Raw genomic sequence first — 23,181 nt, 5'->3', positions numbered from 1 at the left:
AACATTCACAAGTGCCGTTCTTGTATGGGGCAATGGTGAGGTTTCAGTGTGTCTCCTAAGTGTATATTTGTTGACTTAAAAAAAAAAGATTTATTCCTTTTCATTGAAAAGATATACAGAGAGGAGAGACGATCTGAAGCCTGCAGCCTCCTCCAGATCTCCCACAGGCGTGAGGGTCATAAGGTCTTGGGCAATCCTCCTCCCAGCCACAAAAATGGAGCTGGATGGGAAGTGGAGCAGCCGGGACATGAACCAGCACCCACATGGGCTCTCAATGTGTGCAAGGCAAGGATTTAGCCACTAGGCTATTGTACCAGGCCCTAACTGTTGGCATTTAACTAAATTGTTGAAGCACTAGGAGGGTCAAAACCAAATTCAACTATGGTGTTTAGAGGTAAGGATTTTGGAGATTAACAGGATCAGCTGTTATCAGGATGGAGACCAGAAGCTAGACCTGTGCTTTTTGACTCATGCCATGTGATGCCTAGGCCACCCCAAGACTGCTATCTGGAAGACCAGTGCCAGATGGGGCTCTTGAGCACCCCACCTCCCAAGTTTCTATGACAATAAGGCAAAACACAGACGGTGAAGATGACACCCCAACAACTTCCCATGCTGCTGTACCCCCGTCCCTGAAGCAGGCGGAAGTGCAGGCACGGGCGCTCCTGGAATTAGCTTGTTCTGTCGTACTGGGGAACACCCTCTCCAGCTACATCGTCACTGGTCTTTCAAACAACAACAAGCACAAAACAAATCCAAAACCCTAGCAACTAGACTTTAAGACTTTAACGACAGCACTAGAATTGAACGTGCTGAAATCAACCAAAACAGTTTCTCAAATCGGCTCACATGTGCATATTTCTGCTTCTTTTTGAAAATAGTCCCAAAGATCAAACTGTTGGAGAGGACTCGGGGAGTACAGCCTTGGAATCACACTCTGGACTTGAATGTTGCTTTACCAATTACCAGCTAGTAAGATTACACAAGTCATTGAAACCCCCCAGAGACTCAATTTCTGCTTTAGAAAAACAGAAGTGATACCTAATTCACAGCGATTTTGAAAGCAGTAAGAATGTAAAATACCAGTTAGATTTCCACTTCTTGCCATACCACATGTCTTTTATCCCCTTGGGTGATTTTCAAGCATTTAAAGTAAGCTTTACAATGTGTGCACATCCTAAAACGTCAAAGGTCAAAAATCACATTTAATTCCATACTGATTCCCATAATCTTTACAAAAAAGAAAGAAATCTGTTAACCCCTTGAGGCAGTCAATTCCACTGGGAGGTAGTAAGTACCTCTTGGATGGCTTTTCCTGTTGTATTCATTTTTTTTAACAGCTTTTCACATCCCACTCAAATCATTCCCCCTCTTTTGCTCTGAACTTGGACATGAATGTAGAATCCAACCAGTCTGGAGTGTGTTTTATGGTTTACAAATGCCAATGCTCAATCGGGACGGAGATGGACACAGAATATCCTGCAGGGAGAGAGCTCTCCCCTCCTGGTGCAATGGGCCAAGATGGGGTCAGGCTGAAGCCAAGAGCCCACAACTCCATTCTTGTCGCCCACAGTGCTGGTAGGAACTAAAGGGGCCACCATGCCACCTCCTGGGGTCTGCATTAGCAAGAAGCCAGAAGCAGGGGCCAGATGGGGAGCCAAGCTCAGGTACTCTCTCCAGTGTGGGATGCAGTATGTTATCCACTAGGCTAAGCCCTCATTCCCCAATTCTAAACAATTTACACCATTATGAAGTTTTTTTCTTTGTACCAAAAGGCTAAAGTTATGTGATTTATTTCCTTGGCGTCTCACATAGTAGTTGCTATATAGGCTCAGGCATTTGGCGCGGAGGTTAACAGCGGCATTGCTGGGTTTTAGTGCCTGGCTTTGAGTCCTGGCTCCATTCCCAGTTTCTGCTTTCTGCTAATGTGCACCCTGGGAAGTGACAGGTAATGCCTGTGGTTCCAGCTATCTACATGGGAGATCCATTCTGAGTTCCTGACTTCTAGATTCTGCCTGGCTCAGCCTTAGCTGTTGCCAGGATCTGAGGAGTCAACTTGTGGATGAGATCTCTCTCTCTTTTCAATTTTAAAAAATAGGAAAAAAAGCTTTTTTGTGATAAGTTGCAGAAAGTAAATTAGAACCATAGCATGGAATTTAGACCCTGCCACCTCTGACCTTATTTGAGATGCAGTTTCTGGTCCTTCATTCTGCTCCAGGCACACCAACCTGTTACACATAAGCTTCATTTCTGCCAATGACATCTTCAAGGGCAAGTTCCCCCAGTCTCTGATGCCCAACTTCAGCTCCATCTTCTCACTGAAAGGCAACTCAAAATCACCCCCTTACAGAGGCCTCCCTCAGGTTCTAATCCCAGCCCTGAAGCTTTACTGTCTCCCACGGACTTCTACTTACCTGAACTGCATGTTTGTGTGTTTGTTGCCAAGCTCCTCCCACAGGACAGAGTCTTTGAAGTTTGACCACTACTCTCTCCAGCCTCAGCAAGAGTGCTAACCATGTACACTATAAGGGTTTAGGGATGCTTTACAGAGTAACTAACTGGACAGAGTCACCCTGTCATAAAACATTTACAGAGTTTTCCTATGAGCCAAGTGCCTTCCAAATTAGGACTTCTCCTGACTTTGCTTTTAGGATTCCTATGAGTCATTTAGCTCCTCACCAATATCTTTTCCATATTTTAAGAGTTGAACCTGGCAACAGAGTGCAAGGATGCATATTTGATAAAGTGGGAAGTCCAGCACCAATTTAATAACCTATTAATCTCCCATCCAGAACTGTAATATGACTCTCAAAGCTTTGCTGTGTATAAATGTCACTCTTTTTTTTTTTTTTGAAGTGAGTAGCACTCTCACCTAAGCTGTGAACTTCACTGTTCAGTTCCAAATGATGATTTAAAAAAAAAAACAGTTTAGTTATGTGGGGGAAACTCATACAATTTCTGCCTTCTCCTAGATGAGGAGCAGATCTGGACAGGGCTAGAGAGATCAACAACACATTGCTGCACCCCTGGCTATTGGGAGGTGCTGAACACACACAGGAAGCAGTGCCGCTCACTTTCACTGTGGCCTGCTGACTCCAAAGCCTCTTTGTGGGATCTCTCTCTCTCTCTCTCTCTCTCTCTCTCTCTCTGCTTCCCGATATGAATTTTCTCTTACCCTTTCACCACAGCAAGACGAAGCCTTGGAACGACAGCCTTTAGATAAAGTTACACAATTTTCCGCACATGGCAACATCAATGCCAAAGAACTGGAACTGTTTAGTGCAGAGGGATGAGCAGGGAACATCATGCTGAAGCAAAAAACGTAAGCAGCAGCCGAGGGCAGGCTGCGGTGACACATCGCAGAAGGTCGTGGCCCGCTCCCCCGGCCCCCAGAGGACAGTCCTTTGGCTGCCAGAACAATCCGGGTGGCCGCTGTCTCCCGGCGTCCCTACCAGCCAAAGCTTTCTTATTATCTTATCCACTCATCCTTTTGAGCCGTGCGTCATGACCTTTGATTTTTTGCAAATTCAAAAGGATATAGGGTGCACAAGGCTACAACTTTGATAGGGAAAAAACCCACTTTATCCAGAGAAAGACTAAATTGTGAATGTCTTAACTGTTACCAAGGATGGGAAAGAAGGAGAAGCCAGTCATCCAAATAAACAAATCAATAAGCAAGAGGCAGGGCTCCGGGACCCTCAGAAACAACATAAGGCATTCTTGTCCCATTTTCCCTCACAGGAGGATTTTTATATCACTAACAAGACATCGTTTCTCAAAGCCAGAACAGGGAAAGAAGAGTAGCCACAGAGAACTGGGGTACAAAGCCTGAAATTGGAGTTTGTGGAACTTCTGAATCTGCGTTAGGGAATCCTGCTAAATGCCCCCCTTTATAACACTTCAGTTGTGTTTCTGCTCTTAGCAAATATGTGGTGTTAACTCACCAAGAAATATGACAAAGGACAGAGAATGGAGTGGGTTGTGTTAGAGCTTCAGATAACATCAACACAGATTTACTGGCCCAGCAGACATTTCATTGCTTATTTTTACAGTGACTTATAAGGCAGAACATGTGCAGTAATGGGATTCAAAGAACAATTTACACCCTAGTCTCCAAGGCCCTATATCTGAAAAAAGTATTTTTGACACCAGAAGCAGTTATTTCAAGCAGAACGCGTGGCTTTCATGGTATGGAGGTGTCCCCAGAAGCGCAATGGTGAGGAGGTCACTGATGTACCACTGCGAGGCAAGAATGCTTCCCGAAGGAATCTTCTATTCAACTAAACCTGCACTGTTGCCATGGCGTATGCTCTTGAATTACAGCATTGATAGTTAAATGTAACTATCTTAATGAAAACGGAGTGAACTCAGAATACAATGAGAGTCAATCAAGGTTCCTATGTTGGCTCTCTAGGACTGTTGAGAGGAATGTGTGTGCATCCATGTTTATCCCCGGGAACTTACTGCCACATATACACACCAGATAGAGACATCGTTCACAAAGGACTTCACACTTGCTCAGCAGACACGTCTGAATTTTTTTTGTATAAACCAACAATTTCCTATCAAAGCTTGCCTTTACCCTCCAAAATAGAAACAATTTTTTGGTGGTATTAGTTTTTACAGTTCATTGAGGGGGTCCTTTAAAAACAAGACTATATAAATCAAATCTTGAAAGGATTAAGATACGCAGAAAGCGAAGAGTCATAATAAGAAAGGCGTTGTAAAGTAGCAGCAGGAATGGCAGATTTTACCCTTTTTTGAGTATCAGCATGTTTTGTTTTCAGTAGGTGGAACTAGAATTCTCTTCTCTGAAGGCTGTCAGCTGCTCTCACATGTGTAGTACACTTTGGGCCAAACGAAAGGAAATAATTCTCCATTGGGCTGCTATCCCTATCTAATGTTTGACCTCACACTTGGAAATTTTAAGGTTCTAAAATCTCATCTGACTGGGTAGACAGAGCTTGGATTTCTTCAAGACTGGTGTTGTATGGTTGGCCTCCACCTGCTGATGTAAGGGCTGTGGGGGCAGGAACTAGACTCACACCTCAAGTGCAAAGCACACACGTGCCCCCTATGCACACCCTTCAGTTTCAGACTCACACAAGCCAGAACAAAAGGTAACTATTATTTTCCCCTTATGTTTTGGGGGCTTCCATTTTCTGGGTCACTCCTCTCAATGCCAGCAAGACCAAGATTGGGCCTGGTCAAAACTCGGGGACTGGAATTCTATCACAGTCTCCCATGGAAGTGGCAATAGAGACCATCTTCCACTGCTTTCACAGGAGCATTGACAGTGGAGCAGCCGGGACTCCAGCCAGCTCCCTGAAAGGAGATGCTGGCATTAAAAGCAGAGTACTAACCCACTGCATCAAATACCTGTTCCAGCCTGTTTCATTTCAGCACCATCACATCTGCTATACCATCTGCCTTTTGTCTGATCTGCTTGAGTTTTGAAACGAAGTCTGCATACAGTCCAGAAACGTTGAGAATAGGATTATTCCAGTAGTATAGAAACACCTATTTTTCAAACCAATAGATAACTAATTTCAAAAATTACCATGAAGTCATTATCTGCAACAACACAGCTTATTCATGATTTCATAGAGCAGTCTGTAAACTATTCCTTTCCGGGGAGAATATCTCTCTCCGCCCTTCCCTTCAACTTCTCTCTAGCTGCTTAGCTTAAGAACTGCTCAATAAAAATAGTTAACATTTCCATTTTTTCATTCAACCATTCAAAAGACATTTTTGAGAGCATTTGTCTATCACAGTACTAGGGGATTAATATCATTTTAAACCTAAGGGGTCCAGTGCAATGGCTCAGTAACTAAAAGCTCACCTTACATGCACCAGGATTCCATATCCAGTTCATGTCCCAGCTGCTACACTTCCCATCCAGCTCCCTGCCTATGGTCTGGGAAAGCAGCAAAGGATGGCCCAAAGCCTTGGGACCCTGCCACCTGCATGGCAGAACTAGAGAAGGCTCCTGGCTCCTCGCTTTGGATTGACTCAGCTCTGGCTGTTGGGATGATATGGGGAGTTAACCAGCAGATGGAAGATCATTCTTTCTCTCCTTTTCTCTGTAAATATGATCTGCCTATCCAATACAAATTAATAAATCTTTGAAAATACATTACCTAATACTATCAAAAGGTACATATATTTATTCACCCTTATCTTTAGCTGAGGAACTGAGAATCAAATAAATCCATATGGGAAGCCAAGTCCTCACAATGCCAAAGTTTGCTTGGTTTTCCACATCACATGGGGCAGAAGAAGCAATCAATGATCAATCGCAGTTTGTGCTGATAGGATCCTCCACCGGCTTAACACACAACATGTACATCAGGCCCATCCTGCTCAGTGAAGGAAATGAGTACATCTGTTCACTGCTCACATTTGCTCTTAAAAAAGTGAAGCTGTACAAATATTTGCCATTCCATTAACTTACATGGTCTAGAGACTAATGAACACAAATGATTTTTTTTGCTTCTTTGGGTTATTTGTCTTGCCATTAGCTAAAACATTATGACAAATTTCATCCATAACATAAACAAACCTGATCTATTTTAAAGCCCAGAAAATGTGAGGCCGACAAGGAATCTTGGTGCAGGGCTAATTTTTACAACTCTGAGCCTCTTTGTGGCATGCCTCTAGTCTGTTTGGATTCCATTTTGAAATCATGAAATGAACGTACCGTCCTGACCTCCAGCCATCTGTTGGCAGCTGAGAGAAATAAATAGGCAATGTTGTTTGTGTCTGTCAGTTCCAGCATACGTTGCTTAAATCTGGTCTCATGCCTGCAGAAAACAAAAATATTGTGATGTTAGCCACACAACAGGAGAAGTAATAAAAGCAGTCACACTTGCTACTACACTATTTACTCAACAGAGTGACAAAGTGATGGGGAGAAACGACTGGTACATAGACTCCTACTTAAAAACAAAGACCAGCTGTTACTGCTGGGCTGCATTTTTAGCCGAGATGGTGGGGTCATCCCTGCTAGGCCAAGAGTTCCTTTTGATGATACAGCTAAATATTATTTCACACATTTTCATGTAGTTATTGTCATTAGCACTAGCCCCACAGTAACCACACAGAGTATAATAGATTCTACCTGCTTTTTGGGGTGGTTTATTTGACTTTTCCAAATGACGTAGTTAACTGTTGGTGCTGGAGGAGAAACAGGAAAAACAGGAGGCTTTGCCTATGTCAGGGACACAGATGTTTCTTTTAAATTCTCTTTTTACCTGTTTATGGCAGCACACCATGGAAACCAGGGTGGCAAGAAATAGAGCATAGAAAGCTTTGGAAATGCCAAATGTTCTTTTAGCATCACTGTCGTCAAAAGATTCATAGCTTTTTGTAAGGAAGATCATTGCACAAAACAAACTCACAAGATTCTATGACACCTTGCAATTTGAACATTAATCCCTGACAAAGTTAGCTCATTCTTGATGCTAAACATCACACCAAATTCTGCATAACCCATCTTAGAAGTGAAACTGAAAAAAGCCTCTGTATTTGAATATGTAAGACACCGTCTCATAGCAAGCCATGCTGAATAGCACAATTTTTTTTCTAAATCCCCCAAAGCAGTCTGGTTTTGTGTCTTGCTTGCTCTTACCTGCTTTAACTTTATCCAACCTCAGTAAACAGAAACAATGGAAAGCTGGCAAGTTTAATCAAAACAGCTAGTCTGAAGACTGGGGAAATGGCATATCGAAATGTGGATTATTCCCTTGTGGTGGCCACAGTTCATCTCGTCTGGACTCTAGCATGTGTCACTTATACTTACAAGGTATAGATAAGTTTCAGTGGAAAGCCTAGAAGTGATTCTTACATGATAAGACTGTCTCAGTCTTCAAGTAAAACTGCAAAACTTCAGGATAAAGCATCCATGTTGTCCAAGAATGAAAAATTCCTAGCTAGGTGGGGTGTACACTTGGCCACCGAAGCAATCTATATCAGCCAATATAAAGCAGATACTTGATATTTATCCAATCAATCTGATCATTCCAGTATGCCAAGTCAGAAAAATAATTTAGTCAGACAGCAACATCTGATCAACAATGATCAAAGGATCAACAGTCAGATCCAAATAATGATGTCAGTTGGAATTCTGTAGCCTTGGCCCAAATGCCATGCATCGTAGCGCCTGTGCTAAGTGGCAGTGCTTTGGGGTGAGAGTTGTCCAAGAAGAATGCTTCTCCCCAGATGCCCCTTAAAGGGACTAACAGGGTTACTGAAAGGCAGAAGGATTCCCAAGGTGGCTGGGTATCTGCTCTAAGTGAGATATCAAACTAGACACTAGGAATACACACAGGAGTAAGATGTGACCTCCTCATTTCAGGACTCCTCTCTCCAGATTAGGAAGCAGACACTGCACCACCAAAGAAGGATGGCACCATGCAGGAATCAGTGATCCTACGCTTACAGTGTTACCTGCACATGGAGGAGGGGGGTGGCTTGTAGTAACCAGGGAATCAGTACTGCTGGGAAAGGACTGGAAGGTGGAGTGAGGAGAGGGAGGATGGTCTAAGTGAGTTTTATGAGGAAGGAACTGGATTTTTCAGATGAACTAGTTATTTCAAGTAGTGAAAACAGCTTGAGCAAATGCGTACAAAGGAGAAAACCCATTACGTTCCAGGGCTCACAGTAGTTACTCTCCTTAGCACTCAAGTTTGGGAAAAGGTGAGGAGACCAGCTGGATCAAAGCCAGTGGTCTCCCACAGCCTTGGTTCTGACCAAGTGTTTCATCTGGACTGCCCCTACACTCCCTTTACTTTGCAATGGTGCTTCAGAAATGCTCTTAAAGGGTTTGTAAATGGAGCTGGCAAGGATGGGAAGCAGCACTAAGAGGGGAGGGGTGACATGCAGCGAACATTCTTTCTGTGTGTTTCTATTTGGCAAGAAACCTTCTGTTTTCCTAGTGGAAACTTTGACACACTCAGTCTGTATCTTTTCATCCACATCCAGCTCATCTTCTGAATATTCTTAGACCTTTATTCTGTCAGACAAAAAAAACAGGAAAGGTCACTGAAATCTCTATGATACTACTTTCATGGTCAACTACTTGAGGGAGTTCACTGCTTCATGTGAGTACAACACGAACCCTGAACGCAGAGGAGCAAACACAGCCCAATCAGTAAATACTAACTTTCCAAAAGGCTCAAGGCTCTAGGGACTCTGCAGCTTGAAAGAAAGAACAGATGGATGGAAAAGAACATGGGCGATTGCCAAGCACAAGTCCAAAATGTAAAGAGTCTAGATTTTATCCATGATGGCAGAGCCATTCCATCAGTTCCAAGACTTTGTTTTCTTTATAGAAAATGCCAATATTCACAGTATTTGGTATTTGCTTTAATTATGAACTTCGGACAATCTACTTCTGGATGTAGGTAGTTTTGGATACAAATTGAGCTATCTTTGCCTCTTTTAAGTCAAATATTGAAGTTTCACGTGTAATACCAAGAATTATTCTAATACAAAATTAGGGACAGTAATGCCAAATTCTGCCCATGGGTCCAGTGAAGAAGGCAAACAGATAATGTGAACCTTGACCCTGGTTTAATTTCTACTTTCAGTCCAAATCCCCATTTCTCTTGAAGGTACTTTACACGATTCTTGCCCTTGTCACGTTAACAATGCCTCACCTGGCCTTTCGGGGAGAAGACAGAGGCTACTAGCTGTTGAATCCGTGAACTCCCTACCTGCTTTCCTGACTGCATTTAGTGCGTTCCCATCCCTCTGGAGAACTATGCGTCAGTTCCTCCTGTTCTAGCTCAACTGCTCTTTCTACTTGGGCTCTTAAATGCCACCCTGCTCATCTGACATGAAAATCGGCACCATGAGCTGTGCCATTCTGCCTCTATTTCCCCTTCTTCCCTCAGTCTTCACAGATGTCCCTATCATTGTCCTCTTAAGAATAAGCAGATAGGGCTCGGCAGCGCGGCCTAGTGGCTAAGGTCCTCACCTTGATCCCATATGGCTGCTGGTTCTAATCCCGGCAGCTCCACTTCCTGTCTCTCCTCTCAGTATATCTGACTTTGTAATAAAAATAAAATAAATCTTAAAAAAAAAAGAATAAGCAGATAGCAAAAGCCTCTTTGCCACTCTCTTGACTCCTTCTGTGGTCAGTGGATTCTCCTGGGGCCTTTCCTTGCCATTTCCATGTTCCAATTTCCAGTTAATTTTTCAGTGCTCTGAATTCTGACCTCAATCCTCTGCACTTTACCAATAGTGCTCTTGCTAAATCCACCAGAACTGACTGCCAATTCCAATGGACACTTCTCATTCCCCTTCATCCTCTTTATGTCTTCACTACCATTGACCATTCAATTTCTCCATTAAATGCTTGTTTAATTTCAACATCGATTCCCTGCCTAGTGCTTAGATGGTTTATTTTCTCAACCGACTAGAATTCTTTCTGGTGGGAACTCAGTTCTGTCCTGTTATGTGGTAACATTTATCACTGTCACATCATTGAAATCTCATTTTGGGAGGAGGGATATGAAACTAATGATGTTGTCTATAGTACACATGGAGCAGACATAAGCACAGCTGATCCTAAAGCCTTCTATGTTTGATCTAGGTAGAGCTATATGTAAATGTTTGCTTATTAGAAGGCATAATTAATATGAAGGGTCATCAAAAACACCAGATGACCACTTAAGGTCATCTGATAGCCACTAGGGTGGCTTAAAGTCCTTAGAAGCTGGGTTTGCATCCTCTATAGTATAAGCACAGCATGAGGCGAGACCTCAGTGAACTATCATTACCATGACTAACTTGTCATTCACAGGATAGTTGGGCTTTGAGGCAACTAACATGCTAAAATAGCCCAAAGATTAAAGTTGCTCAGGCTTAAATCAGCCTTCTTTATAAGGCATTGGTTTGGAGCTGATTGTGTCAACCTGACCCATGCTGGGGTTGGCTCGGATCTGGAGAAGGTCAAGAAGATTTTGAATTGGAAAACAAAAGCCAACACAAAAGTCCACATCGGTCCTCCTCTTCTGGTGATGCTGGCTGATGAACAGACTTCCAACAGGCTCTTCCCAAATGGGAAGCCCTGGAAGCATGCTGCAGGAGACGAGGTCCAACAGTCTGGGAAACATCAGTAGGGACCAACAGGTTCAAAGGTGGAGTGTCGGATTCATTCACAAAACATCTGAATAGCTGCTGTATGCCTGTCTCAACTCATATTCTGGAGATGAGGATCAAAGATACACCATCAGCTTTTCAGGAGCTCAATCATGTGAAGGAATGCAAACACACAAGTAAGTCATTCTGACACCATGAATTCTAGGATACAAGCGAAGACAAAGATATTAAGAAGTATATCTCCACCCTGACATCCAGAGGAGACTCCCCATGGTGGATGATAAGCATGAACTGATATTGTAGCAGTAAGAGAAGCACTGATAAGCCTGACCTAAAGGGAAGTTTGGAGGACAGGTGGTACATTCTGGCTTATTCTGGAGCATAAACTCAAGTGGACAAACTATCTTTAAATTGTGAGCACCTGGAAGATTCTTCTTTCCATGAGATATTTTCTGCCTGCTTGATCTTAAGGTGCTGGTCATCTAAAAATTTTGTCCAACCTATTTTTAGTATATCCATGTTCCCAAAACTAATAAATAAGAGAATGATATCCAAACTTACCTCCTGCATTGGGAGATGTGTTAGCACAATTGTATACCCAGCGTCAACCACTCCAAGTGTCCACCATACTTCAACACAACTTTTATTTGTTCATTAAGAATCACATATCCCTTCGCAATAATCTATAAAATCTTAAAACTTGTAACCCAGAAAACTACTTACTGATGAACATCAGAAACCCAGACAGAGTCATCTTTAACTTCTCCCTCAAACTTACTCCTCGCACTCCATTGGTACTTAAATTTCATTAGCTTACTTCCTAATTGATTTTAAAATCTGCACGTCTTTAGTGCCTGCCTCCGCAGGCCTTCATTTTCTCACCTGAACCAATCCACTAATCTGCTAATACCTTCCTACCTTTAACCTCAACCACTCCTGCTTCAACATCCACAGTGCACTGAACTCTCCTGATACAACTCCAAGCATGTCATCTTCCTCTTTAAAACCTTCAATGACTAGTCAGCTATGCACATTGGCAGGCCAGGGTGGGAGGCGGGGCTGGAGGGGGTTATTGTGGGTCGCCCCCACTGGGCTACAGCTCCCACTAGTTGATAAAAGAGTCGAGTACATGCTGGGCAGAACCAGGCTGGACTACAACACCCATTGGTTCCAGTGCAAGTCGGGACTGAGAGCAGAACCAACCCAGCAATTGCAACCACCAGCTGATCGTGGAGATGGACTGTGCTGAGCCCTGAGCTTACTAGAACATATGGGAATCTGGTCTGGGAACACCTCAAAGTTTCTTTGCAGATCTCCCCAACCGAACTGCTGGACTCAGAACCCTAGCCAAGAAAAGACAGAGGACAGAACAAGTCAATCAACCACTTCAGCTGTACGTTGGGCAGCGAAATACTGGGCGGATAAAGACTCTATGGTGGACTATGACAATCAGTGGATTCTTAAATGACATCATCGAGCTGGAAGTTGCGAGAGTGGCAGCGATTCACAACTGGAGAACTATTACAACCACTTGAGCAGGTATCTCAGAGCATGTCCCAAATCCGGGACTTTGGGCGGGTGGGAAACTGGGTGGGGCTTCTCTCTCAATATCCCCCTTTGCCTCAGATACATGAAGGAAACAATATGGACATAAAAAGCTTACCCACATCCCTATACCCCCTGAACCTTTACACCGTAATTAACTATGTAAAGATTGTTAACACAACAACAAAAAAACCTTCAATGGCTTCTCAGCATAGAAGAAATTTCAGTTTCCTCAAAGGTCCTTACCCATTCCCTTTTTGTTCTTCTGTTTGGTAAATGTTTAAGCTTTGTCCTAATAACCACCCCTTTTGTACCTACCTTGCGTCCCAACTATACTGTGTTCTTTTGATTGCACTGCAAAATGGAAATCTTCATGTTTCTGCATATCTATTTTATCTTTCAACTCTTCATTCAAGATTTTTCCTTCATTATGTCTTGATTCCTTGGAGGCTCGATGCTGTACTGCTTTCTGATACACTTGTTCCTTGTGACTCATAATAGTTCACTGTATTTTTTTTCATATTAAGATTTTTTTTCCCATTAGACTGTGGCACCATAGACCAGAGTCCAGGCTGGCTAGGTAGCTGAGGTTCTATACGTGTGTGTGTGTGTGTGTGTGTGTGTGTGTGTGTGTGTGTGTGAGCCAGAGCACACACAATTACTTAGTTCCAGGCATTTTCTCAGTTTTTGAAACAAAAATCTGTTCCTACAGGGCCTATATTCTCATTGTAAGGACAAACTGCAATTGTATAAGTAACAAAACACAGATAAAAATACTGATATACAAATGCCCCCAAAGAAACAAACTGATAACGTGGCAGGCACAAGAAGGCAAATGGTGGCACCTTCAGCTGGAGTGGGAATGAGTGTGTGTGAGCAGCCACAGCAGAAACAGTTCCTAACATATATTCAATACACAAGTCAATCTCTCAAGCAAATTAGCATGAAAGGATTAAAATGGCTGAAAGCCAATCATCCATAATATGGTATATTAATATCCTAGGTCATTATGGCTACTACTAGAGTATGAATTTTATCTTAATATATATGTCACATGCCAAGCAGACAGCTTTGACATTCCCATTAGGAGGCATTGCACACGGATGGGGAAAATCCAGGTACAAGTGTGAATGCTTCATGATGAATTAAAACTTTTTGTACATCATTTTCTAACTCCATTTTACATTTTAAAAACAATGTTCTTAAAGAAATTTGTGCTTGAAAGCAATGCATTATTTGCAAATCAGATTACAGAAATATGTAATACTTTACAATGTCATTTGTCTAGAAAAAGTGAAATTTTCAGTAACAGCACCCTTTTTCTAATCTGACTTGACCAGGAAAACAGGGTTACATCATTTTTGGAAGGCTAAGAAAACATTCCTGAGCTAAAGCTTGGGTTATGTTGGTTTACAAATATTAAAAAAACAGAACAAAATTTAAAATAACTTTGCTGCTGTATTTATTTTGTTTGTATTATGTGTACAATTGTTCTACCTTGTTTATAGAGTGTTGCCCCCATAGTCACTGTGGTTAATCCTTCTGCAGTAGCTCAATCTGTCCTACTATTTAATGTGACAAACTGACTCAGGAGGAAACTCAAGTTACGGGATTTTATCTAAGTCATACAGCCAGTGCTTCTCCAAAAAAAAAAAAAAAAAGTTGCTTCTTTTCTTTCAATTCTCGTTGACATATCGGAATAACCATTCAAAATGTTGAGCCTTCATTGCCAAGTTTTCTTATTAGTTTACAAGGCTGTCAAGGACGGAAGGGGCCCAAAATATGGGAGCGATTCCCAGCTGTTTGTAGGTACAGATTTGTTGATGATGTAATGGCCTAACCAGCAAAATGAAAGCATGTTTACTCACCGAAAGGCCCGGATGGTGGTGAGTCCTTCAGCTGTCTCTGAGAAGTGACAAAGCAGCGGAAGTTGGGTGCTGTCATCCAATTCCTGGAGGTCCCTGGAAGAGAAGAGCAAAAATAACCTTCAGGATGCCAGGGCCCCCAAACCATCATACTCATCCTAAATGAGGGTTATCTGGCCATCACATTACTGATTGACTTTGTGACTACGTCCCCCTAGCACTCAACACAATTGTTCATGGTGGGACCAGTGCAGTAGCCTAGTGGCTAAAGTCCTCACCTTGCATATGCCAGGATCCCATACAGGCACTGGCTCATATCCCGGCTGCTCCACTTCCCTTTCATGTCCCTGTTTGTGGCCTGGGGAAGCAGTAGAGGATGGTCCAAAGCCTTGGGACTCTGTACCCACATGGGAGACCTGGAGGAGACTCCTGGTTCCTGGCTTCATTGGCTCAGCTCTGGCCTTTGCATCCACTTAGGGAGTGAACCAGCAGACAGAAGATGTTTCTCTGTCTTTTCTTCCCTCTGTAAATCTGCCTTTTCAATAAAATACATCTTAAAAAAATCATTCATGGTTTTACAATCTAAAACGGAGGAGGATGGTGGGCATGTAAGGAATCCAGGGTCAGGTTGACTCTAACATGTAACTATGAACTTTGTGTAAGTGCTAAGCCTTGGGCTGTATTATTATTTAGCCAAGGGCCATTTTGTTACTTATAACATTATTTGCAGGCAGCACAAGATTAGAAACTTAAAAATTGACTTGCTGTATATTTGTTAAATTCTGAGTTCCACCTACACTTATTTTGGCAGGGCCAGACCAAATGTTTTCATAGGATTTACACGCCCCACTTGTTGGACATTGGCTACCCCTGTCAGCTAAAGTATGTGTCTGTGGGAACATAGAGAAATGATCTATACATTTGTGCATAGGAAATTGGTAGCATTTTCTCTGAGCAAAAAGAATTTAGCTCAAACTTCACACACAGTGAAGGCTCCAGTAAGATGTAGCACAAAAACATGCATTCCAACCAACCAGATAATTCAGTAAGTGGAAGGTAGCCGGTGCCTATGATCCTAGGGGAGGGTGGGAGTGAGAAAAGACTGTATAAACAATATAGCCTTGTTCTGGTTGGGCTGAAGTGCAGAGAATTTTTAATGGGCTCAGGGGAAAACTACTGAAGACTAAAAATAAAATTATCAGAGCTGTGCTTAGTCACCGTAACTTGAGAGTAGGCAAGGACCAGTTAGAATTGTCTATATAAAAAGTTTTCTTTTCTAATTCCAGTGTTATATTGTTGAGATTTAAAATAAGAATGAAGCTTCAAAATAATACATTAATCAGTTTTATACACTGTAAGGATTAAGTCATTGTGACAGCTAAGTACCAGATGTGATGTGGCTCTTACTGGTTTAGCAGATTTGAAAGGTGACAGTGCTATTTTTCAGGATGTGAATAGACCAAATGAATTATTAAAAAATGACTTTAACCTCTTTGAATATTAATACCTGTCTTCATGTAGCTCCTACTGAAGTACAAGTAGTGCATATGTGATATTAAATGAAAGGAAATATCTGAATCTTTTGGTAAACATATTCTTGACAGCTTTTCTTTGTAAGCGAGCAGTTATAGAAAACAAGTAGAAATCTGTATTACATGTTTTAAAGCATCTTCTTTTCATTTTTTGTTCTCTCCTACACTTTTCTAGGTCTTCAGCATTAAGGGAATCAGAGAAGCAGAACTGACATCCACCTGCCAGACACCAGACTAAATGCAACTGAAAAACTTTGTTCCATCATTTTCAGTAATTTGGACCATTCTGACACGCCTGCTGTAGTCCAGGGTGCAAGGTGCTTTCAACCTGGAGTTTCCAAAACAGGCTTACTTATTGGAGAAACTGCAAGTGTTGGAGATTGGAGGCAAGGACGTGAGAAGGACTAAAAAGGACATGACTCTTGCTTTCAAACCTAAAATCAATCAGTGATCTGCAAATTTGACATAGGCAGCAGGTAGTGACTGTATTAAAGTTTGTGGTAAAGAAAAACATTTAGAAAAGAGAAACCTTTGTTTGCAGAACAGTGTTTTGTGAAACTGAAAAGAGAGAGCACAGCATGACCTTGTATCCGCCCCCAAAAAAACATTTATTGATGGATAATCAAACTTTGATGAATTTCTTGCAGTCATATTTCCCTTCTCAAAGTCTTAGTGTACAAAAACAGTATTCTAAGCAGTCAAGGCTTCACCACATGGCGAGCCCTGAGGAGCCCCAACATATAAAAGGATCCTCTTATCTGTGATATTTAATATTACAGGGTCATATTTGCTCTCAGAGGACTTCAACCAAGCATGGTGTACAATCCAATATCAACATGAACTTTTATAAAAATAATTCTCCCCAGGTATATTGTGCACACCACCAATGCTCACAGCTTATTCTCCACTAAAGAACAGAATTCACCATTTCTAAATTGTAAATGGACCAGGAATATTTATCCAAGCTCTTATCACTCAAGTGCAAATGAGTGCAAGACTGATTTAAGATGCAACTGTTTGGTATTAGCGATGAGAAGGCAAGGACAGATTTGGAAAGAACCAGCAGTAATGAGGTAACTGAAAGTCTCAGCCCTGTCAGCCAGCAGCAATGTAAGTAAAAATAACAGGAAAAAATGAAATTAATTTGATGAGTAGCTGCTGCTTTTTGCTTGGAATCTGCAACAAGAAAAGGATAAGGATGAAGAAACATCCTAGATTTAATATGGATCCCTCACATTGAATGCTTCCTGACCTAATGGTTAAGCTCAAATGCGGGTCCTCAACATTGGAAAGACTAATCCACAACCCTGAGGGAAAAACTGCTATCTTTAAAAAAAACTGTAAAATGTTACATAATTGGCTCAGAGATTTCCACTTGCAAGCTCTCCCTGTTCTTTCATCTTCTCTACATGCAATTCATATTCATATTTTCAACTTCCTGAGTCAACTCAGTATGTCTTCTAATTTTAGCATTTAATGCACATATTTGCTCTGTAAGTGTTTTAACATCCCAAGAGACTATCGGTGTCCTGAGAACAGGCTCTTGTAACATTGATCTTTTCACCTGGCATGGCTTAGCACATGACCTTCTAAAACAGCAAATGCTTACTTAATAACCATTCATTGACGTAACGTGATTCTTGTGATAACATGCAAGTCAATGTATTTATAGGAGAGCTTCAAAGGTAAATTTAAAATGTCAAAAGGAATTAAATGAAGTAACTCTTCAATGACACATTCCAATATGAACAGAAGAATCTAAAATTTGTGGATATCTTATTTCTTGAGCTGAAATTATAGCACTACTGTCAGACATCCAGGGTTATCTAACTGTTTCACTGCTGCTGTAATTTATGCATTTGATAATTTTCATTTCTATTAATATTTCATGCAGTGTATTTTAAGGAACTAAAAACTTTCATCTTTTCTCTATCTTTGGAACACACCGGTATTTACTCGCTTACTCTTTGGGAGTATGTTTGATTTTGTAAATTGTCTGCCAATGTCACATTCAGCAAAGGGACCATGAAATGAAGAACTTGGCAGGGTTATTGAACTTCAAACTCAAATAGGTGGTTTCACATGTTAATACCTGTCTTGAACTATGTAAAGCCCAGATAATTAAGCACACCAACCATTCATATAAAGGCTTTTCATGTTAAAAGTAGGATGCATTTCTAAACACTTGACCATGAGACAACACTATAGCAAATGCAGTTCACAGAAAATCAGCATCTAGGCTTTTGAAAAGGCAGAGCATACAGCTTTACATACTTAGAGGCAACTCGGAAGTATTTCTGGATAAAATAAAAGGCAACTCCAAGGGGCACGAGAGCGACGAGGAACACAGGAGTAGCGTAGGAGATCATTCCGATGGCAGACAGGCAGAGCAGTGTGGAGCGAGTTAGAGATTCCAGAGTTGGCGGGATATGCTATGGGAAATGTAGTTTGAAAGAGAAGCACATTTTAGCGCAAATGAAATATTGCTAAGATAAAAAACCCTTTTCATTTTAATGTTAAGCTATATAGTTATCCATAAAAGTAACATACAAATAGTTCCATTCCATGTAATTCTTCATTCATTGTCCTTAGGTTAGTATACATGTCTATTTATAAATGTACATAGCGCTTATTACTTACCTAGCTTAGATATTTTATGTTACTATGCTATAAATAGTGAGGATGTTGTTATACTGCAAGTCTTATTCCACGTGCTTCTTCGACTTTATTGAGCAACAGAATACAGAAAATACAAGCCTACGTCTTTTTGATAGTAGCATTAACATGTTAAAAAAAAAACCTACACAGCTATACTGTAAGGCATCTGAATTTTCTGCAATTGCTTGTTCATATTCTTTGCAGAATTTCTAATCATTTATCTTTTCCTCATTGATTTTGAGAAGCTGTTTATATTTTTTGTCTATGGTCCTTGTTTTACATTTTAAACTCATCTTTGGTGCTTTCAGCCCAGTTAAACCTTACAATGTAGAATATTTTCAATATTTACATTTTATGGTTATTTCTGTTAGCCTTTCCTCTGTTTCTAAAGGTCTGTGCCTTACTTCAAATCTTAAGGTGGAAAAGATTTTTCTAAATCTATTGTCTGCATTTTATTTTATATATTTTTGTATTTATGTAGTCATCTTTATTCTATTTACATTATGGATAATTCATTACCCCAATATGTTTGCTTGAAAAATTCTCCTTTTTAAATCATTCAAGATGCTGCTTTTAGCCGATGTCAGCTGTCTGCATCTCGCGATTTTGAATTGTCCGTTCTCATTTTTTATCTACTTATGTCTGAGCAATACAGTCTATTCATATTATTTTTAATCCTAGGGAAATTCTCTTTATGTAGCATTCTTATGACTTCTGAGATTGCTTGATATATTTTTGCCGTATTAGGGTTTCTTTATGTTGTTCTTACCATGGTTACTCTTGCTAATAATGAAATTTATGTTTCACTAAATTTTTTTACTTGCTGACTTAAGTTTCAGATTTTCATATGAAGTGTCTTATGTAGACATTCCCCTGTACTTTCTAACTGGTTTTTTATTTTGCTGATTGTTTTGAATGCTCTAAGTAGCAGTCTGCCTGATAAATAAGTGTGTTATCTCTTCTAATAAATATTATTTTAGAATTATTTTAGAGGGCAGTGTGACCTAACTTCAATCCCGTGAAAACACCTAAATTTGTCTTCATGCTCCTTAGCTACAAGCCTCCAACATTCATTTTCTAAATTGGAAATAATTTAGGTGTCCCCAATACCACTCTGGCAAGCTGGAAGGGGCCAAGGCTGGACTCAACAGGCTCATTTCTCTATCATTCCAGAAGTTCTGCTGTGGTGTGGATTCAATTTCAGAGTCTGATGTCTTCCACTTTTAGCAGAAACCTCTGGAGTCCTGAGGATCTTAGATTAAATAGAGCATCCTTGGGGTATTCCACAGACATCACACTGTAAAGCCTTGAGTGTCAACTTGTTATAGAGCAAGACACTCTAACAGAATGTTGCTAAACTTTGAAGAACTTCCTACTGTGCATGGAGATACACACTAGTAAAAACAATTCCTTTTTATAATCAAAAACTTCAAATGTTAGTTCATTTTTTGCTGTTTCTCTTTATTTCATGAGGATTCTCTTAAGTGTCCTCTTCTACATACACAAATTAGTTTCAATTTAGGTTCTTCCATTAAGTCATCATTGTCTTGAGTAATATAGACATGAATATATGCATGCTTTCACGTAAATTTCAACAATCTGCTATTATTAATAGGGACCATGTTCTATTTATAACATTTAGATTAGTTCACACCGAGAAGTTCTTTTAATTTGGAAGTCCCTCACATACTCACCTGATCAATGATGTTAGTGTCAGCTGAAAAGCGATTGAGGATCAATCCCAGGGGAGTGGTGTCAAAGAACCTAGACAATACAGAGTGACATGTGTGATCACCCTAGACTCTGGACCCTGAGTACAGTCACAAAAATGGGATGTTACTACTCATCTTCAAGAAACACATTCTTCAGACTTTCATATTTTGCTTAAATTTTATAAATCCTATGCTGCTGTGTATGGCATTAAGAAATAATTGCGTATTTTTACCTTATTGGTCCAAGAATGATCTTATTGAGGAGATTGTGGTGAAGGTTTTTGGCAGCTGTGAGACCCATCCATTCCACGGTGAGAGATGTCACAAGGCAAAGAAAAATGCCTGCGCCACAAAGTATGCTAAATCCAGCCACATAGTAGGTCTACAAAGTCATCAAAAAGAAGCACATAGAGGATTAGCCATTGAAAACCAAACCTCAAAGTCACACAAAAGCTTAGCTTCCTGATCTTGCACACAATGGAAAGAGTGTAGGTGAAGGGGTGCAGCCTCCTCTCATGCTTGGAAATTTAACTTTGTCTTTCTACATTGAAAAACATGTAATTAAATATCAAATACCATCAGAACAAGAAGAGTTGCATTATGTATATACATTTGCATACAACATTTCTATAGCCTATACAAAACATGTGTACTTAAATCTTTTAATTCCAATCCAAATGTCATCTTTCAAAGTTTTTTAAGATAAACTTTTAAAAATAAAACAATAAGAGATACCATTTTTAACACTTTATTCTATTTCAGGTCCTGTTCTAATTGGTCATTGAATTATCAAAGTTCTCGGAAACTGGGCTATTGGCATTGCCCTAAGTAACAGAATACCACCGTTTAGCTCAACATTTCCTTGATGATTTAAAAACAGGACTGACTCCATCCTACCTTGTCAGTTTTCTCAGTGTTATACTCTGATGTCCATGTGGCCAGCCAATAATCTATTGCCACAATGACCGAATGCTTCAAGAGCTTCGAGAAAATCATCAGGAAGAGCAAGAAGAATCCACCGGATGTGAGGTATCGCCAGCAGGTTTTCCAGGGCATCTTGGTTCTTAGTCTCATTACAGTGGACATGTTATCATCTTCATCTTCTTCCTCCTCTTCCTCTACATACAGAAAACCCCTTATTTAAAACTACAGGTGGGCACCAGGGTGCAAGAATTGTTATTATCCTCCAAAAAGGAAATACCACCCATTTCAAGCTCTTGGAAATTTTAAGTACTACTGTGAAAAGATAATGCTTTTAGTAAGGAAAGCTTCCAAAGTATTTTTTTTAAATAGGTGAATGGATGAATGACCAAATAAATGTAAAATTTATGTCTTGATGAGATAATTGGCTAATTTCCACATCAAATTGACTAGAAGTTTAGACCTAAAGCTTAATAAGTTATTCAAAGTATATCGCCAATAAAACCTGCCCTGCCCTGTAGAAGTCTTTGACCTGGAAGTTTCTGGATTTATGAAGCAGAATGAGAAAACCATCTCTGAAACTGTAGGCAGCCCGAGGGGCTCACTCCTTGCTCTCCACAGACCCTTTTAGGTGTGAGTAGGTTGGAAGCTCTGGTGGGCAAAGCCAAGAGCCACAGAGAACAATGGGCAGGGGAGGTCTTTGTAAATGCTTCAAGCATCTGGACACTCCAAGATAGGTTATCGTAACAACATACTCCATCACCACAACAGTGAATTTTTGTACTTCCTGCCCTGCAAAATCAGATTAATTCGATGGTTTAAATGACTATTGATGTGTTTTCCATCCATTGTTTTTCCAAAGACCATTTTATTCCCGATCACCCCATGCCACTGATCTATACTGACCTAGCTGTGGTCTGGAAGGACAGATTACTTGTCTTTCATTTAACTGTTTTCAGACCAAACCATCAAGGTATCATGGATATAATAAGGATACTGAGCATCATAAAGGGTCCTGATATTGAGTCTCCCCTTTGGAAAGTCTGTATGAGAAGGACAGGGATAGATGTTTCCTTGAACAAAGAGATGAAAACTTGAAGACTACTGGCTGTCTGCCCAACAGAGATTCAGTTTCTACATTCTTGAAATTTCAAGTTAGTTATGCCTTCTCAGTTAAAGACAACATTTCTTTCTTTTCCAGGTTTGTAATCTGTCCACACTGTGAACTAGTCAAGACTAGGTAAACAGACTCGCAAGATGCAACTCCAAGTTCCTTATGGGAAGAGGTATCCTTGGCTTCCTTTGTCTCCATCTTGCTGGCTTGAGCAGAAATATTGACAGGCAATATGTATGATAATATACTCTGTAATATGCACTACCATCTTTTAACCTGTCAGGATAGCAAAACTTTGTACCTAGAAAATGAACCAGCATGGCTCAGGGTGGAACCAGCATGGCTCAGGGTGGAGCCAGCACAATACTCGGAGAATCCTGCTGGTATAGCGCATTCCAGACAACGAGCTTGAAATTGTGGAAAGAGGATCCAAAGCTCAAAACTCCTTATCAGTATCTTTTAGACCTTGAAATCACAACTCAACCATTAACATTTGATGAAACACCAAGTAGTACCTAAGTGGCACATTTTATCATTCTGTGGTTTCAAACTTTAATCTTATTTAATTTTTTTATCGAGATACAATATTAAAACTCCATAATGTATAATTCATTTACTTTATAAGGTTATTTGTCTTACAGTATTATTGGCAGTATACAATACAATTGTATACAATATGCATTGTATACAATGTAATCTTGTCATATTGTTCAAATTTCCAGCAAATC

The 23,181-nt window shown here is 40.5% G+C and overlaps 1 protein-coding gene across 12 annotated transcripts in view; it reads right to left on the bottom strand.

The window, feature by feature from the left end:
- The window catches only part of ABCC9 (ATP binding cassette subfamily C member 9), a 113,077-nt gene that overhangs the window by 14,360 nt on the left and 75,536 nt on the right, over positions 1-23,181 (bottom strand). For 10 of the 12 annotated variants that reach the window (XR_009244318.1, XR_009244319.1, XM_058655948.1 and 7 more), the window contains 6 exons: positions 21,316-21,536; positions 20,652-20,800; positions 20,401-20,470; positions 18,323-18,480; positions 14,520-14,612; positions 6,701-6,803 (listed from right to left, as the gene is read on the bottom strand). Coding sequence is in view for 10 of the 12 variants with exons in the window: in XM_058655948.1 (XP_058511931.1) it covers positions 6,701-6,803; positions 14,520-14,612; positions 18,323-18,480; positions 20,401-20,470; positions 20,652-20,800; positions 21,316-21,536 (794 nt within the window). In the remaining 2 variants the exon portion in view is untranslated. Of the gene's footprint in view, positions 1-6,700; positions 6,804-14,519; positions 14,613-18,322; positions 18,481-20,400; positions 20,471-20,651; positions 20,801-21,315; positions 21,537-23,181 lie in introns of those variants that run through there. The other 2 variants (XM_058655956.1, XM_058655953.1) reach the window with 2 other exon arrangements.

The sequence above is a fragment of the Ochotona princeps genome, chromosome 27 (assembly GCF_030435755.1).
Source record: "Ochotona princeps isolate mOchPri1 chromosome 27, mOchPri1.hap1, whole genome shotgun sequence".
Taxonomy (NCBI): Eukaryota; Metazoa; Chordata; class Mammalia; order Lagomorpha; family Ochotonidae; genus Ochotona; species Ochotona princeps.
This window is presented reverse-complemented; position numbering and strand designations above follow the sequence as displayed.